A 15,843-nucleotide genomic window follows, 5' to 3' on the forward strand; every position below is an offset into this window, starting at 1 on the left:
TAGATGTCCTATGCTGTGTGTTCATAGGAGTGCAATGGCAGATCGACCTAAGGGCGGGCCTAGTGTCAAACAACAGGAAGTAAAAGAATTCATTCCATCTCGTATTTCACTCTTGACCAGCATAAAAAAAGATAAATGGTACATAATAAGCTCGCTAGCACCAGCGCTGAATGAATACAGAAGAATAAAACCAACCATTACCTCACCTCGGGGAGTGCCAAATACATAACTTCCCTAAACGCATGCTAAGGCTGACCACAATGAGATGCAATAGAACGACAAGCAGCTGCATAATAAAACTTTGCGTCCGCAAATTCAACGCCGCCAGTAAAAGTAAAGGATAAAGAACCCAAGGGTTGACAGCGAGTGGAATGCACGGTTGGAAAACAGACACGACCTCGACGAGAAATATGCCGAGTTGAATTGCCCCAAACGGCAGCTGCCAATCCAAAAGTGCGTCTGGCATAGGAGGAAGAAACCTGACCAGAGAGAATCTGCTTGGAGGAGGAGGTAGTAAAGGTCGTAAAGAAGGCTCATTAGTTTGATGGATTTGCTCATGGGGTTCGTTTTGGCCAGGTGGCGAAAGAGAGGAAGTCCCCGAATACCTAGACCGAAGCATCATGTCCCTTTCGGGGCTGAAAGATAATCGCCTATCAACTTCGTGGGCCATATCTTCGACATTAACGGAGAGGTCATCGGTGCTCGCGTCGTATTGAGGATTTTGGCGCACAGCTGCCGGACTCCGTGAAAAGGGCTTTTTAGGGGTGACGGACGGCCGAGGGAAGGTAGGAGGGGCCGGACTATCTATCGGATGAATCCTTGAGCCCGCATGAGTCTCAGGACTCGATGAGGAGGAGCTGCCTCTTCTGGATCTCATATTATCATTGGCGTTAGCTCCAACCTGCAGGCCGCTTAAAACCTCGTCCGCGGATGGTCGTCTGTTAGGATCAACAGACAACAAGCGCTCTAAGAAGGTATACAATTGCTCGGGCAATTCAGGTCGCATCCTGCGTGCATAATCAAACCCACCCCAGTGGCTGATTTCTTCTCGCAGGCGGTCGAGGTCCTCCTTCTCTTCATTGATTAGGTCCGCATTGGCATATGGTAGCTGGGCGAAGCATAGGAAATAGAGGATCATTCCCAGAGAGAAGATGTCGGATTTAAAGGTGAAATTGCCAAACGGACCTCCCGGGTACTCTCGTCGTAGAACTTCGGGGGCGCAATACGATACAGTGCCAGTAGCCCCGGTCGACCCACGCATCGAATCTTGAGATTGAACCTCCCCGAAATCACTAACCAGCACACGGATCCCATCGCTGGTTTGATGAAGTAGACAGTTGTTGGGCTTGAGATCCCGATGGATGTAGCCATTGGCATGAAGGTACCGAAGCCCCGACGTTATGTCTTTGAAAAATGAATAGATTTCGTCAAAGTGTAGTTTACGAGGCTCTGCCAGCTCGGATTGAGGCAGGGGCTCCCCTTTGGATTTCCTCCTGAGACGTTCCTTCAACTGCTGCGCCGTTGTAGAAGTTTGAACCGAGCCACAAATGTAGTTGTGCAGATCTCCAGCATTACAATACTGTTGGAGGATGAACGCACATGGAACGCTGGGTCCGAATGTGCTGATCTTCGCATCCTCAAGCCAGACGTGACGGTAGGAAACAAGATTCTGCTGTGATAGATGCTGCAACAGTTGCACTTCGCCCAGCACCTTCTCAAGCCACCCATGATCATCTCCCACGGGCACCCGCTTGCAAGCATAATAACCAAGCGAGACCCCGTCTAATACGTGTTTCACCAGCAATACCACACCCTTCCCGCCCTTGCCCAGGACAGTTTCTTCGACGAAGAATTTCTTGAAATAATCCGGTGTAAATGCCGCGGACGATATCCCTTCTTTAGAAGGCGCACCGCGCGTGGTACCCGGATCGCTAGTTGGGCCGCCGGGAAGAGCGGGCTGAGCGAGACGACGACGTGGGGAGGGTGGGTGTGAAGAACTCGCAGAGCTAGGTAGACTATTATGAAGCATGCGAAAGTACTCCGGATTGACGAACTCAGGGGCGCCATTCGGGCTGGCATGAGGGCTCTCTTGTCCCGCGCCGTCCTCCCGCAGTGGCCGATGACAATATGGACAATCGGTGAACTCAAGGCCGCCATCGCTGTCGGCGGCATTCCTGAGGGCTAGTTGTCGAGAGTCTCGATCGAAGACCACAACGGAATCATTGTGGCGTCTACCGGATTAGAATCGCCAAATTAGAGCTGAATTGACTTGGAGGGGCAGTAAGGTTGATGGATAAGGTCTTACAGTACGACGTCAAGGTTGGACGATCCATAGGGAATCATGGACATTCGGTCGTCCGCCATTCTCAAAGCAGGTACCGCACATTTCTTGGAGACATGGAGGCCTGCCAGGCATTGGTTTTATAGAGGAGACTACTAAGGAGATCGGCGAGTTGGAGGTGCGACCAACGAGGAATGATGAAAGTGAGGCTGGTCGGCCCCACGTGAGCTACGGCGGTGAGCGAGAGCCACCGCTGACTGGCAGTTCGCTTGGAAGTGAAAAAAAAAATGGAAATTGACAGTTGTATCACAATAGATTCTTGTAAAAAAATACTAAAAGTAGGTGGGTATCTAATATGAAGGGTACGAGTGGACAACTCTACAATGGAGCAGTCCACCTCCGGGGCTGGAGCCACTGTACGCATAGTCAGACTGCGGTCAAGTTGGCATGCCCAACCGATGTCGTGGAAAACCACGACTGGATCGACGCTTTGTTTGCCTGGTGTTCTCGACCTTTGGCTTTCAGGGGACTTGAGTCTGGAACCTGAGCATGGATTAACACCACGCGATGAGACCGGTCCATGTCAGGGAGAACAATGCCGGGCGGCGCCAAGATGATGCCGGTTCACGGCACGAGAGGAACCATGTCCAATATGGTGTGCTTTGCGTTGCACTCGATTGACTGGCCAACGGCGGTTGTCGTTGCTCAATCGTTCTCCTCCCCGCTTTCTTCGTCACTAATTTCGAGGTTGGCGATCGAGTCATCGTCGTCATCGCTGTCACCAAATCCCTCGAAATCTTCCTCGGCCGCAGAGGCAGGCTTGTCAGAGGCCTTTGCGGATTTTTCAGCACCCTCCAGCGTGGTCTCGTCAAGCTTTCGCTTCCGACCCATCTCGCCAAGTCTGCCCTCGCGGCCTTCGATCTTCTCGTCCCCTTCGCTAGGGGTGTGAGGAGGGGGGGTAAACCACGGGAGTTTGCCTCGCAGGAAATCATTGATGACCATCTTAGCAACGCCATCACAATCCGGCTCTCCTCCACGAAGAAGACGGCCACCCTTGCGGGCAAGGATACTCAAGAACTCGATGGGATCTTCAGCATTCTTAACACCATAGGTACGCTCGAGATGCTTCGGCTGAACCCGCTTCAGGATGGCAGGCATGTACTGTTCGGGGTTTTCCACATTCTCCACTCGGACAACACCTCGAAGCAGAATGTCTTCGGGGGTGTCATTCTGGTTGGGTGGGACCACACCAGGGCAGTCAATGAGGTAAATCCGCTTCATCAAAGTGATGTACTGCCAAACCTTGGTCTCACCAGGGATCGGGGCCACGGTACACACTTTCTTCTTGCGCAGAGTGTTGATGATAGAGGATTTGCCCGTGTTGGGGTATCCAATGAAACCAACAGCAATCTGCTTTCGATCGGCGTGAAGAGATGAAAACTGTCTCAGAAGCTGGATCAAAGATCCCTTACCGAACGAATTGTTGATCGAAGCATGGAACGCGAGAGTTGGGCGGTCTTTAGAAAGATGACGAACCCAAGCAGCCTGGTGTCCAGTTAGTAATTGACCACCAGTATAGGCAAGATGCAGCATGATTGCAAAAGGAAAAAGAGAAAATAGGGAACAGAAAAGGAAAGAAAAAATCAAAACGGATAGAATGTGCGAAACGTTACTAAGAGACTTGCTACGAAAGCCCGCCATACGGCAGATGCAAGCCTCAACTCAAAAACGGAACACAACTTAGCCCTTAACGACTGGCTTTCAAAACGAAAACCAGTCAGCCTAGCTTCAGAAAGAAATTCGGCGCGGGCCAGCGTCAATATACCAAAGCTGTAACAGACAAAACTCCCATCGAGAAAAACACGACACAAAGTCGCAGGGAGAAGCCTTGACTTAGCGATGGCACAGGCCGATGTAGCCTGATTGGTATCAAAGGTAATAGCACCAAGAACGGTGCGCAAATAGCAAAAGCAAGAATAACAATACGACAGACAACGAATGAGGAAGATAAAGAGGGGTGGCAACATAGAACTTACCGCTACACCTGTTGGTACAAGATCACACTTGTTGAGCACGAAGATCAAATGCTTGTGAGGAGCCTCCTCGCGGATATACTTCTCAATGCTTCGACAGCGGGTACCCTCAGGGTCACGCGCATCGAGCGCATGAATGACGACGTCGGAAGAATCAATAACCTTGTACAGTTCGTTCCAGATTCGCTTGCTTTGACCCTTCAAGAAAACGGCTTCACGTGAGATAGCGTATTCACCAAGCATTTTATCCTCCTGGTTCGTATCTCCCGAGACGATAGGTGTTCCATCTTCATGGAGACCCGTGTCCGTCTTCTCGACATAAGCATCATGTTTTTGGGCCGTCTCGCCAGCCAGGTCCTCGAGCGACGAGACACCCATCTTGACACGCTTTCTCTGAGCCTTGGGCCCAAAGGTGTCACTGTACGGCGACGTCTCAATGGCCATCTTCGCCTCATGCTGTTTCAACCCATTGACGCCTTGACCGTCTCTGATCAGACTCATAGGGAGCTTGTTGGTCTTGAGAAGAACCTGGTAAGGGTCGGAAGCACGCTCGGCAACCGCCTCACGGAACGAGGTCAAAGCCTCTTGGGAGATCACTCGAGTGTTGCCAAACCATTTACGGTGAGGCTCAATCCTAGCAACGGGGGCGTCTCTCGACTGGTAGGAGGCGGCCTGGGTGACATTTCCAGCAGCGTCGTGTCGGGCTTTGCCATCCTTGAACATGTTCAAGGTCCTCAGCTTCTTCGCATCTCTTTTCTCATATTAGTATACTGGAACAGTGAAGCCAGGTATCGTGAGTGCCTTACCTGTAAAAATTTTCACCCTTAACCTTGACATTGCCCATGCCATCTCCAACCTTCCCCTGCCGCTCTTTACGAGTGGCTTCTTTCTTTCCTGTACCCATGGTGAATCCTACTCTCCAAGAGAGAGAATCTGTGAAAAAAGGGTAAAGAAATAATGGGTAGAAGAAAATAAAAGTGGCGGAGCGCAGGAAGAAGAAGGAAAGAAGAAGAGAGAAAAAAGTTCGTTGCGGGTGAGAAATTATTTTTTTTTCTTTTGACACGGGCGCCAAGGCTAGCGGTGCACGGACCAGGCGCGAGAAAATCCGCTTCGACCTCTTCCGCTTCTCGCAACAGAAACCGCGTTCCCATCAGGTGCTCCGCAATTCCCAACCTGTGCCCGTCGAGAAGAAGTGTGTCGTTTCCGTTTACCCGGAAATTCCCCTTCCTTGCATTTTCCTTCGGATTTGAATTGAACCTCCCGCCATTTGAGGAGGAAACAGCCGTTGTTCATGATGTCTCTCCTCCGCAACTGCCGGACTGCCGCCGTGCAGGTCCGTGGCTTCTCCTCGTCCTCCGCCCTTCGATCCGGCCCCGAATCACCTAAATACATTGATATCCCTCAGGTGATCCAGGAAGGTGAAGTTGTCGACCGCCGTGTCAAGGGTACGCTTCCTGTGCCTCGCGATCTCTTCCCGGCCCGCCGAGCAGACAAACCGACCAAGGCCTATCTCTATGCCGCTACTCCCCTTCCTTCCAAGGAGGTCCAAATCGACCCGAATGATCCCCACGCCCAATACATCGGCTGGAAGAGACGTATGGCCGATATCAGACGAAAGAACCTCCGACAAGGTCTTACGGAACTGCACCGCCGGAAGAAGCAAACAGACAAGCGCATTGCGCAGGAGAGTGCCGAAAAGCAGATCCAGCGACAGGCTGTCCTAGACCAGCCGGACAGAATGGATGAGCAATTGACCCGCCCTTCCGTCATCCAGGAGATGCTTTCCAACCGCAATGCCGTCCTGCCTGACCCGACCCGGGAAGAACGACTTGCGCTTTCTCGGGCACGCTTCGAAGCTCACAATGCCCGGAGACAGGTGGAACGGGATGACAATTTGCAAACATTATACATGAGTGCCCGTAACTTCATCACCACCGAAGCCCAGCTTGCGGCTGAAATCGATCGGGTCTTCCCCGAAGGCGAGAACGAGGCGTGGCGCAATGATCACCAGCAGGGTGAGAACATCTGGAACCTTGGTACTCCTTCCTCGCTCCAGGGCATTGCCAACGCGGGTATGAAGAGCGAGTCGGGTCGCTGGGAACTCATCCAGGACAGAGTCAAGCAACTCGGAGAACAGATCACGGGGGGCAAGATTTAAATGGTGCGCTGTGGTATCACTGTATATTACTCCAGTTTTTGAGCTTTATTATCTTTTTTTCCCTTCATTTTGCTGTGTATACCTATTGTTGTATCAATGTCAAGGACTTTCCTTACCTGTTCAATCCATATATTGAACTTTTCAAATTAGATTTATTGGGTGGCTTTATCTCTTTCCGTAGTTCATTCTTCACATGAAATACCTGTTCCTTCGTGAAGCTAAAAGGATAGTCCTTTTTTTTTTTTTTTTTTTTGCGTTGGCGAGATTAATCTACAACGGCAAAACAGTTCTGCTGCTTGTCTTCAGACATTGGAAGAATTCATGTCTCGGGGGTTTAGAATGCTAGCGACAATACAGGAGATGAAGTTCGAGTGTCAGATTTTGGAAAACAATGTTATGTTCTGAAAGTGATAAACTAGATATAAAACCAACTTGGTCCCTGAAGTAATATAAACGCCTCCGCTATGCAAATTCCATCTACCTAAACACCAAAACAAAAATGGGGAAGTCACCAATATCAGGATTTATATGAATATCGCCTTGGCATGATCAATCGAATCATTCAATCCATAACCATGTCTCAGCATATAGCACTACTCGGTCTTCACAGGAGCGTCTGAGGATGCAGCCACTGCAGCTCCTTCGGTAGCGGAAGACTTGGGGGCCTCCAGTGTGCCATCACGTTTTGGTAACTCTTCATCGATGAAACATCCAAGTCCCGCAAATGCTTCTAGCAGAGTACGGGAATAGTATTCCCGTAGATCGTATCCACCGGCCTGCATACGAGTGTCCTGTCTGATGGGGTCCAGGTAACTGGATGGATAATGATCTTGTAAAGTGTAGTAGTCTCGCTTGTTGGGGACCAGCCCACCAAACGGATCGTAGGGCTTTTCGGGCTCCGGGGTTTTGATTTTCTTGAGGCCTTTGATAAGTCCAGGGCCTTTCGCGTCCGCGGCATTGGCAGCCACTTGGTCCTTACCGGATTTCTTGAGATCGGTGCCGCGCAGAGCAGCCTGTTTCTGTCGGATACGCTCCTCCTCGCTGCGCCGGGCAGAGGATTTCTTGAGCAACACCTTCCGACCCTCTCGCGCGATAGCCGCGGCATCTCCCCGCTGGCCGGCCGCCAGACGAGAAAGAACGTCTTCTCGCCCTTCCAGCAGCTCTCGTCGTTCGTTTTCGTACTCTTGCCTTGCTGCCTGTCGTCGCATACGTGCCAGTTCTTGCTCGTGGGATTGTTGTTCCTGGAAAGAGTTTGCTTCGATCTGGGCGAGATTTTGGTTCGCTTTGATGGATTCGCGATTATCCGTGCGATATTGCTCCAGAGCTTTTCTTGTCTTTTCCACGTCGGTGCCATTAACCAGGTTCGCGATAATCTCCTCGCGCTGTTCGAGAAAGTCGTCCCACGCTCGTTTGGAGTCGAACTCGTCTTCGCGACGGTTGAGACTGGATAGCGATTAGCTGATGTTCGTTTATACCTGAATCAGAGGGCCGTACATCTGCATAACCTCTTTCCTTATATCGACCTCCCTTTCTACCTGGATATCCTCAAACGTCTGCGTTCGGAATTTCTGCTTGCGCAAGGTCCTGTGGCACCCGGCCACAGGACAATTCGCAGGACCCGAAGAGAAAATCCGATCGACGCAGGACTCGCACATTTTATGGTAACATTCTGGATTTATGAGGAAGCGCATATCAGGGTTCAGGTATCGCGAGGATTTGCAGACGGGGCAGACCTCTGGGATTCATTAGCTTAGCTTTCTTTGTTCAGAACAGAGAGAAAGATCGTTACCGTCATCATCCCCGCGATGGGATATCGAGTCTCGAGCAGGAGGCATATTCGAGGTAGGCCGTCAAATATCGTTAGGTACTGACAAAGAAAAGCGCAGACCGCGACCGAGCGAGCGAACGAACGAAGGAGATGACGAAGGAACTGGAACACTTTCATCTTGGCTTCGATCCCCACTGGACCAATCAGGTGTCGTGGCGGGGGGTTCCGCGCGGAGACTTTTCTTTTATCGCCGCAAAAAGTTCCTCTTTCTTTCTTCCCTCTCGCGCCTTTCCCACTTCAGTGTTCATTCAGGCCTCAGACTGTGATCATTTAATTCTCTTTAAAGTGCAGGACTGCAGCTGCACATAAGACATTTTGTTGTTTAATAGGCCAGTTATTCAAAATGGGTGTCCCCAACGGCGATCTACAAGATCTCGAACGTCAACGCCTCGAACTCGAAGGCAACATTCTGGAACTCCAGAAATCCCTCTACCGATGGAGAACGCAGGAGGCCGAATACGATGGTTTGAAGGAAGAGGTTGAAGAGCTGGATGATACCGCGACAACGGGTGACTTCTTTGAAATCGGTCGCAACTACGACGGGACCTTGAGTGAAAAGGAACTTGCCGCGCTCGTTGCGGGGCAAGATGCCATTCGCAGCAAGGAACGAGTGATTCAACTTATCATTAAGCGACTTGACACCGTGAAACAAAATGTATCGACCTTGGAAAAGATGTTACGGGCAGCGGAGAACAAATTACATGACCTGGATGCTATGGAGCGGCTCCCAGCGGATCCCACAGCCGATTTTCCTATGACAGAGATTGTCGAAAACCTCGACGAGGACGGCAATGTCATCTCCAGCTCAACAAACACGCCAGGAAATGAGTCCGCCGACCTTTTGGAACTCTTGACGAAGGCTGGCGTGAAGGATGTACCAGATACCCCCCAGACGAACACCCAGGCAGAAGCGTCGCAAGAACCTCAAAATGAGTCCAGAGGTGAACCTTCAGGCTCGACAATCAACGATGTCCAAACCGCTCCTAGTCAAACGGGTATTCTTACTCCCGATTCTATGGACAGCGACGATGGTCCTCGGACTTATCACTTCGAAGACGAACCCGCTACGTCGCAGTCAGCCGAGAAACACCAGGAGCGCCCTGTGACGAATATCGATGAATCCCCCGAAGATGCACAACTGCGCAGCGAAATGCTTCGTTACAGTCTCGATGAGGTCGGAGCTGTTGTTGCGGAACTTGAACTCGACGAGGGAGCTAGTGACATCTCGGTTGATGAAGACGCCGACGTATTCGCTTACGACGATGAGGAAGAAAGCGAGGAAGACGAATTCGGTCGGAGCACGCGGTCCGTGCTAGATGAGGACTACCATCAACAAATGCGTGAGTTGGAGGCCAAGTTAAATGCGCGCGGAATGTGGAATGTGGGCAAGGATACCGGAACGCTCCCCGAGGACGTCAAGGAAGAACTTCAACAACCTGCCAAAGTCCGAATTGAAGAGGCTCCCCAACAGACAGATACACCTGCAGAAAAGAAGCCCAGGAAGAAGGTCGCTTTTGCCGACGAACTGGACATTGCTCCCGCCCCGAAGCCTCCAACTGCAGAAAAGAAAGCCCTTCCTCCCAGACAATCGGAGGTACAAGTTCTGTCCGACTCGGTTGTTGAACGTACAGAGCCAGCCGCCAAGGACCCAGCACCAATTACTGCGCCGAAGAAGGCTTCTCGATTCAAGAGTGCGCGAAGCTCTGCGACAGGGGATGAAGCCAGAGATTCTGTTGCACCGGTGAGCACCGCTCCCAGCTCTAGTATATTGCAGCGGAAGCAAGGAACGTCATCGACGCCGTCACCCTCGTCGCTACCTCTATTCCCTGCCAAACCAGTCGAGCCTAAGCCGTTCTCGCAACCCATTCAAGATGTTTCTGAAGAGCCACGGGCCCCCACGGGACCCAAGGATAAGATCCTGGCGGACATTCTTGTCGAACGTGACATCTCCGAAGGCGCCGCCGCGCCTCCCGAGCCGGACGAGCTCGACGAGCAGCTCCACCGAAAGCAAATCGCAAGTGAATTCTATCGAGAAAGAAACAGGCGCATCAAGGAGAATGAGGGATTCGTGGACAACGAGCCTGAAATGGTTCCCATTGAAACCGAAGAAGCTCCCAAGAAAGTGAGCAAGTTCAGAGCTGCCCGAATGAGGTAGCTTGTTATACAGAAGAAAAAAAATTATAGACTTAGAAATTCAGATACCCGGAATGCATTCTAATCCATCTCTGGATGGCGTTGCGATGCCACTGTCTAGTCGTATGCACGGATTTCAGATATTTGATGGATCCGAAAGGATCGATGCAAATATCATGGCTATATCATGGCACGTGGTATAACTGTCTCAAAGAAATTCCAAGATTAATAAATATGGGGGCTCTCTGACGGCTTTCCGTTCTTGTCATCGACAGTCTGTATTGGACTCACTCACGAGTACTTACGGTTGTGGTGATGTAGAATCCGTGGGATCGCAGTTACGTTTCACCCCCAACATGCCTTTAGATGGTTTAGAGCCAATGTAAACACAACTATGCTGAGAGAATCTTTCGGGGAAACGCAGTGGATATTGCAAAACCTTTACAGTTCTAGGTCTTGCGTGACTTGAATGCTAGCTGTGCTCACTTTAGCTCGCCATTGGGAGCTTTGCAAATTCCACATTTTGTGGACATATATAAACCTACATACTATACAACATTCCGTTACACCCCATGTTGCCTACAATCGAGTACGCTAGGCCGAGGCTTTGACTTTCAAAGCCATTAAAATCCAATCAAGATAGTCGCATAGCTCTCCGTCTCTTATTTTATTTGCCACATTCAAGACGTAACACACTACATCACCATCGTCCCAGAAAAAGCCAGCCCGAACCCAAGACCTCCGCAATTTCGCCCCCTCTTTCCACACAAAAACACATTGCAGATAAGAGTGACTGAGACGATGAGAGAGTGTTATACGAGCAGGGGGGTAATATTTATGCGAGTGTGCACCCAGGAGCCATGAAGAGTGGCTTCTTGGCTAGTGTGATGCAGAGGGAGCATGCTATTCACGACGTGTTCGTCTTAATCCTGTGTCTACGGTGTATCCGCGTCTTGGTTCATGTGGCAAGCAGACTAATTTGGGTTTTGTGATAGTGTTAATGGTCCCAACTCAATGGGTTTCTTCTGCGTCTGCTTGACGAAGAAGAACTCTAAACTCAAGGAGACGTTGGTAGGACGCTTGTTGCGCTGCAAGCGGGATGTGAGGGGGCTCGATAGCATCTACTCTAGCGTTAGTTCGACAATCTGCTACGTTTATGCAATGCAATGGAGTGAGGGAATGGCTGTTCTAAGAATACTACAAGGGTACCAGTTAGATACTGAGAGCGAGTTGCTCGTGGGATCGCGAGGCAATTCCTTGCTCCAAGACTTATCTCCATAGTACCCTAACCGAGCAAGATAAAAAAAATGTCTTAGAATCCTTGCCCTCGTTAAGAGAGTTTAGGTTTAACCAGATCTCCAGCTACATGCCGAAGGCAAGGCCCGGCCGGATGCTCGGATGAGGGGAAGGAAGAGTAGACTGATTAACTGATTATGGAGACACCCACCAACTTAGGCACCTAGAATATGCATGTTACATGCATACGATATGCATACGTCAATGTCTTATTTATTTTGGGTAACAGAATGCACCAACACCCCGGAAACGGCAGGTTTTGAGGGGTACATCAAAGGTGCATATGAAATGCAGGATGGACTAAGACAGGTTTTCGGCAGTTTTTACTATCAATCTAAGATTGGAAAATTTTGGCATTGAGACCTACAGAAAGCTGTAAGTAAGGTCCGGAATTTAGCCTGCTTGGTGCTGAGTGTGAGTGTCACTCGCAACGATGCAGACAATGTATATTCTGAATTGATATTGGACATCATCCACGCTTGATTTCGAATGTTCATCCTTGGTCTAGCTAACCGAATGAACAGCAATAATAGAAATTCTTGATGGAAAAGTAAAAAGAAAATTAAAACAGGATTAACCCTATAGTCTATAGATGACGCATTCGTATTCTTACGCGGCCACAATCTGACCAGCCATCAGGCTCTCGGAGCACATCGTGTAAACAGTACGGCCGGCAAGAAAAGAGAAAAAAAAAAAAAAAAAAAAGGAAAAGGAAAAACAAAGGTGGATAAGGCAGACATGATCAATCAACAAACCAACCAAGCTTGCTCTCGTTCTCGAGTTCACCGTGAACTCGGCAAGAGACATGCGCAGTGGGCCCATGTCGATGATGATAATACTTTTTCAGTCTGGACTGCTATTGTCACGGGATGATGCAAAGTTTACATTAGTTCTAGGCACTTGCCTACTACAGTATACACCATGAGCAGTGGGGAAAAGTCTTTTCTCGAAAGATAAATTGAAAATTCAAATACTCGCATTGTTCGCGCATGGTTGACGGCGTGAAAGGCGCCGAGGCCGTCTCTCCGATTGTATGACTGATCGATGGAGCCGCCCAATGGCACTGCTTCCCTTCTCAGAAATTTTAAGAAGAGGTGTTTCAGATTATAATCGAACCGTACTTGGGAACCATTTCACCGAGTTGTCTGCTGCTGGCTGTGGCATACAGCTATGGGGAAGACCCAAGAGTTCTTTGGTTCCTACGGTGGAGGGCCAGAGATGGCCTCGTACTGCTGTTTACGCATGGATTTTGTAGAGAGCGATTTAGGGCTTCCGGGCTCACCAACCAACGGGTGGAGCGGAAAACTGAAATCCAGCCCATCCAGGATTCGGGAAAAGCTTATGCTCCGAGGCTTGGAGGACATTGACAGGGCTTGGAGCCTTGGACAGCTGTACTCCGCGTACAGAGCAAGGCAAGAGCAAGGACAAGGCTTGTGACTGGTTCTCTTGTCCGTGCCGGTTTCTATATATACTGCGGCAAGCGTGGAGGATGCATCCCGTAGGGAGCAGCGTTGGGTGATCTGGTCGTCGGTCGAATCCTTTTTCTATTTTCTTTTTTCTTTTTTTGCCTGACAAGGGAAATCATCGACAGTGGTCCAGGCCAGACATGACGTGGCGACGAGTTGGATCAACATGGGAACCTTCCTGAACCAAAACTGCCATGAATAAATCGAATGAATAAAGAATTAATATATTTTATTTCTGGTGATTACGATGTGCCTGCTGAGGTCATCAGGGGCTAGGGGGAATGGGGACTAGTCCAAAATAACAAGCAGTGCCATTCGCTGAAGGTGTCGTCATACCTCCGGATCAACTGTTACTCCGAGACTCCACAGCCCACCTTTTGCGCGGTGTTTCTTCGCCGATTTCCTGATCCTCTCTAAGACACCGCAACGTCAACATGAGATGCAGCCATCGCCAAGTGTTGTTCCCGATGGATCTTTGCCAATGTTGCTCGGCAACACGCCGTGACGCACCCTTCCATCGACGGAGCATTGACGTGGAGGTTTTTCGGCGGCAGAGAGATCAGTCCTCTGTAGACCCAATGATGCAAGGCACCTACATGTACGCAGCCTCCGAGCAGCTGATGTGAATCTGGATTGCAGGCGATAGGTCTTTTCCCCCACCACCATATCCTAAGACTTGCGTGGATCGTACTTTGATCAGGTCCTCTATTACGTGGGCATAGAACGGATTCCGACGTCTTCCAACCAATCCGGTCTTTGTTTTTGTTGGGGGAGGCTGTATGAATAGAATCGAAGATCCATGGCGCTCCGGCTTCTATCCGCGCAGACAACCCCCGGAGAACATTCTCTGTGTGCCTGTGTGGTGGGCTTCGTCTAAGCTACCGGGGTTCGTATTTGATATTGCCACTTGAGTCGCCAGTTGCTGCCCGTGAACCGTGTATCGAGTCTCGACGACCAGGGCAGGGTTTATGGCCGATCCATCTGCCCTCCCGATGGGTCCGGATCCACCGGTGGCTTATGCCCTGCGTCCCCTCGGCCATTGATATGGTTTCTATCTCACAGCCAACTTCCAAAACCACTGCCCTCATGGACGGTTCTCTCCACAATGGCTTTGGTGCATGACGTCTTCCTCATTGCCCTGCAATTCCGAAGACTTCCAGGCCCGGACTTTCTCGGACTGGCAGCTTGTTTATTTGTTCTGACATGTTAAACTGGGTCAACGGTGGTCATCCACACCTTAATTCCATGGTCAATGATGTCCGCCTATGCATCCCAACTTGCTCTGCCTCTGTTTCTATTTTTCGCTCGACGTGGGGAGGGGACAGGACTTGATTGACCTACCCTGTCCAGCTTACCGATAATTCCCACGTCGTTCCTGCACGTATCCACCATCCTCTATAAGTATCGAGCATCCTCTTGTTCCTGAATTTTGTGGACAACAATAAGCCTCTGGCAGCTCAACCAAACACGGTCTTGATATCTATTCAAGAGTCTTCTTTCATCCCTCTGACTCGACCGTTTCATTCGCTCTCAGCTGCTCTTTACGTTCGCTCACTAATAATGAGAAACTTCGTTACCGCCGCAGCTTTCGCTGCCGGTGCCAACGCCCTTGTGGGTAGAGGCAACAGCTGCTGCTTCCACCTGAAGTCTTCTGGTGGTGCTTCCGGATCCATCGGCCAGCTCGATGATGGACAGAACCGTGTCTACGGTAATCTTGAGGAGGCTCAGTTCTGCATCGATTCCAACGGTGCCATCACCGATGCCAACGGCCGCGGATGCATCGTGACCGGTAAGCAGGGAACACCATTCATTAATTAATGCGCTCTGGCTGACAAGTCTTCGATTCAAGGCCCTACTACCCAGTGGCAATGCGATCAGGGTGCTTCCCCTACCGCTGGCTTCTCTATTAACTCGGAGGGTCAGCTATCGTACCAAGGCGACAGCGAGTTCGTTGCCTGCCAGACCGGCCAGAACGGCGGAATGAACATCTACACCACCGAGAGCCAAGACGTCACCGGCTGTGTGGATGTCAAGTTGACCGCCGACTCTTGCTCTGGATCTGGCGCTGGCTCTGGTGGCTCCGGCTCGGCCTCTGTCCCTGCTCCTTCATCGACTCCCGTTATCGGATCTAGCAGCATCCCTGTTCCTCCTTATCCTTCGTCGAGCGCCTCCGTGCCTCCGTATGTCCCCGGTCCCTCGGGTAGCGCTTCTGTGCCCCCCAACGCCCCTGGCACCGGACCCAGCGCTTCTGTGCCCCCCAACGCCCCTGGCACCGGACCCAGCGCTTCTGTGTCCCCCAACGCTCCTGGCACCGGACCTAGTGCTTCTGTGCCCCCCAACGCCCCTGGCACCGGACCCAGCGCTTCCGCGCCCCCCGCTGAGCAGACTACCACTATTCTCACGACGGTGACCGCGACTTACTGCCCGATTAACACTGCAACCCTGCCCGGTGGCCCTGGCGTTCCCGGCACTACTGGTGTTCCCGGTGTTCCTGGAACTACTGGTGTTTCCGGTACTCCTGGCGTTCCCGGTGGCCCTGGCGTTCCCGGTACTCCCGGCGTCCCCGGTGTCCCTGGTGTTCCCGGCACTACTGGTGTTCCCGGTGTTCCTGGAACTACTGGTGTCCCTGGTGTCCCCGGCACTCCTGG

The 15,843-nt window shown here is 51.0% G+C and overlaps 6 protein-coding genes across 6 annotated transcripts; 3 read left to right on the forward strand and 3 right to left on the reverse strand.

Moving 5' to 3' along the window:
• Window positions 1-202: 202 nt before the first annotated feature.
• Window positions 203-2,364, reverse strand: KD926_001110 (protein kinase IKS1; the record flags this gene model as incomplete). The annotated part of the gene is made up of 2 exons (XM_053104787.1): window positions 203-2,231; window positions 2,306-2,364. The coding sequence occupies 2 exons, from the start codon at window positions 2,362-2,364 to the stop codon at window positions 203-205; spliced, it is 2,088 nt and encodes a 695-aa protein (XP_052951993.1).
• A 622-nt stretch (window positions 2,365-2,986) lies between these two features.
• KD926_001111 (putative GTPase NOG2) lies at window positions 2,987-5,218 on the reverse strand (the record flags this gene model as incomplete). Its single annotated transcript, XM_053104788.1, has 3 exons — window positions 2,987-3,826; window positions 4,318-5,065; window positions 5,121-5,218. 3 exons carry the CDS (start codon window positions 5,216-5,218, stop codon window positions 2,987-2,989), a joined length of 1,686 nt encoding a protein of 561 aa, XP_052951994.1.
• Window positions 5,219-5,605: 387 nt separating this feature from the next.
• Window positions 5,606-6,472, forward strand: KD926_001112 (uncharacterized protein; the record flags this gene model as incomplete). The annotated part of the gene is made up of 1 exon (XM_053104789.1): window positions 5,606-6,472. The coding sequence occupies one exon, from the start codon at window positions 5,606-5,608 to the stop codon at window positions 6,470-6,472; it is 867 nt and encodes a 288-aa protein (XP_052951995.1).
• A 593-nt stretch (window positions 6,473-7,065) lies between these two features.
• KD926_001113 (TFIIH/NER complex subunit TFB3) lies at window positions 7,066-8,127 on the reverse strand (the record flags this gene model as incomplete). The annotated part of the gene is made up of 2 exons (XM_053104790.1): window positions 7,066-7,915; window positions 7,967-8,127. The coding sequence occupies 2 exons, from the start codon at window positions 8,125-8,127 to the stop codon at window positions 7,066-7,068; spliced, it is 1,011 nt and encodes a 336-aa protein (XP_052951996.1).
• A 516-nt stretch (window positions 8,128-8,643) lies between these two features.
• Window positions 8,644-10,455, forward strand: KD926_001114 (prefoldin-like protein; the record flags this gene model as incomplete). The annotated part of the gene is made up of 1 exon (XM_053104791.1): window positions 8,644-10,455. The coding sequence occupies one exon, from the start codon at window positions 8,644-8,646 to the stop codon at window positions 10,453-10,455; it is 1,812 nt and encodes a 603-aa protein (XP_052951997.1).
• A 4,300-nt stretch (window positions 10,456-14,755) lies between these two features.
• On the forward strand, window positions 14,756-15,843 carry KD926_001115 (uncharacterized protein; the record flags this gene model as incomplete). Its single annotated transcript, XM_053104792.1, has 2 exons — window positions 14,756-14,984; window positions 15,045-15,843. Coding segments are annotated over 2 exons (1,028 nt in total), but the record flags the coding sequence as incomplete, so codon positions are not given.

Source organism: Aspergillus affinis (genome assembly GCF_023601865.1).
Source record: "Aspergillus affinis strain CMG 70 chromosome Unknown NODE_120_length_108624_cov_86_247165, whole genome shotgun sequence".
Classification (NCBI taxonomy): Eukaryota; Fungi; Ascomycota; class Eurotiomycetes; order Eurotiales; family Aspergillaceae; genus Aspergillus; species Aspergillus affinis.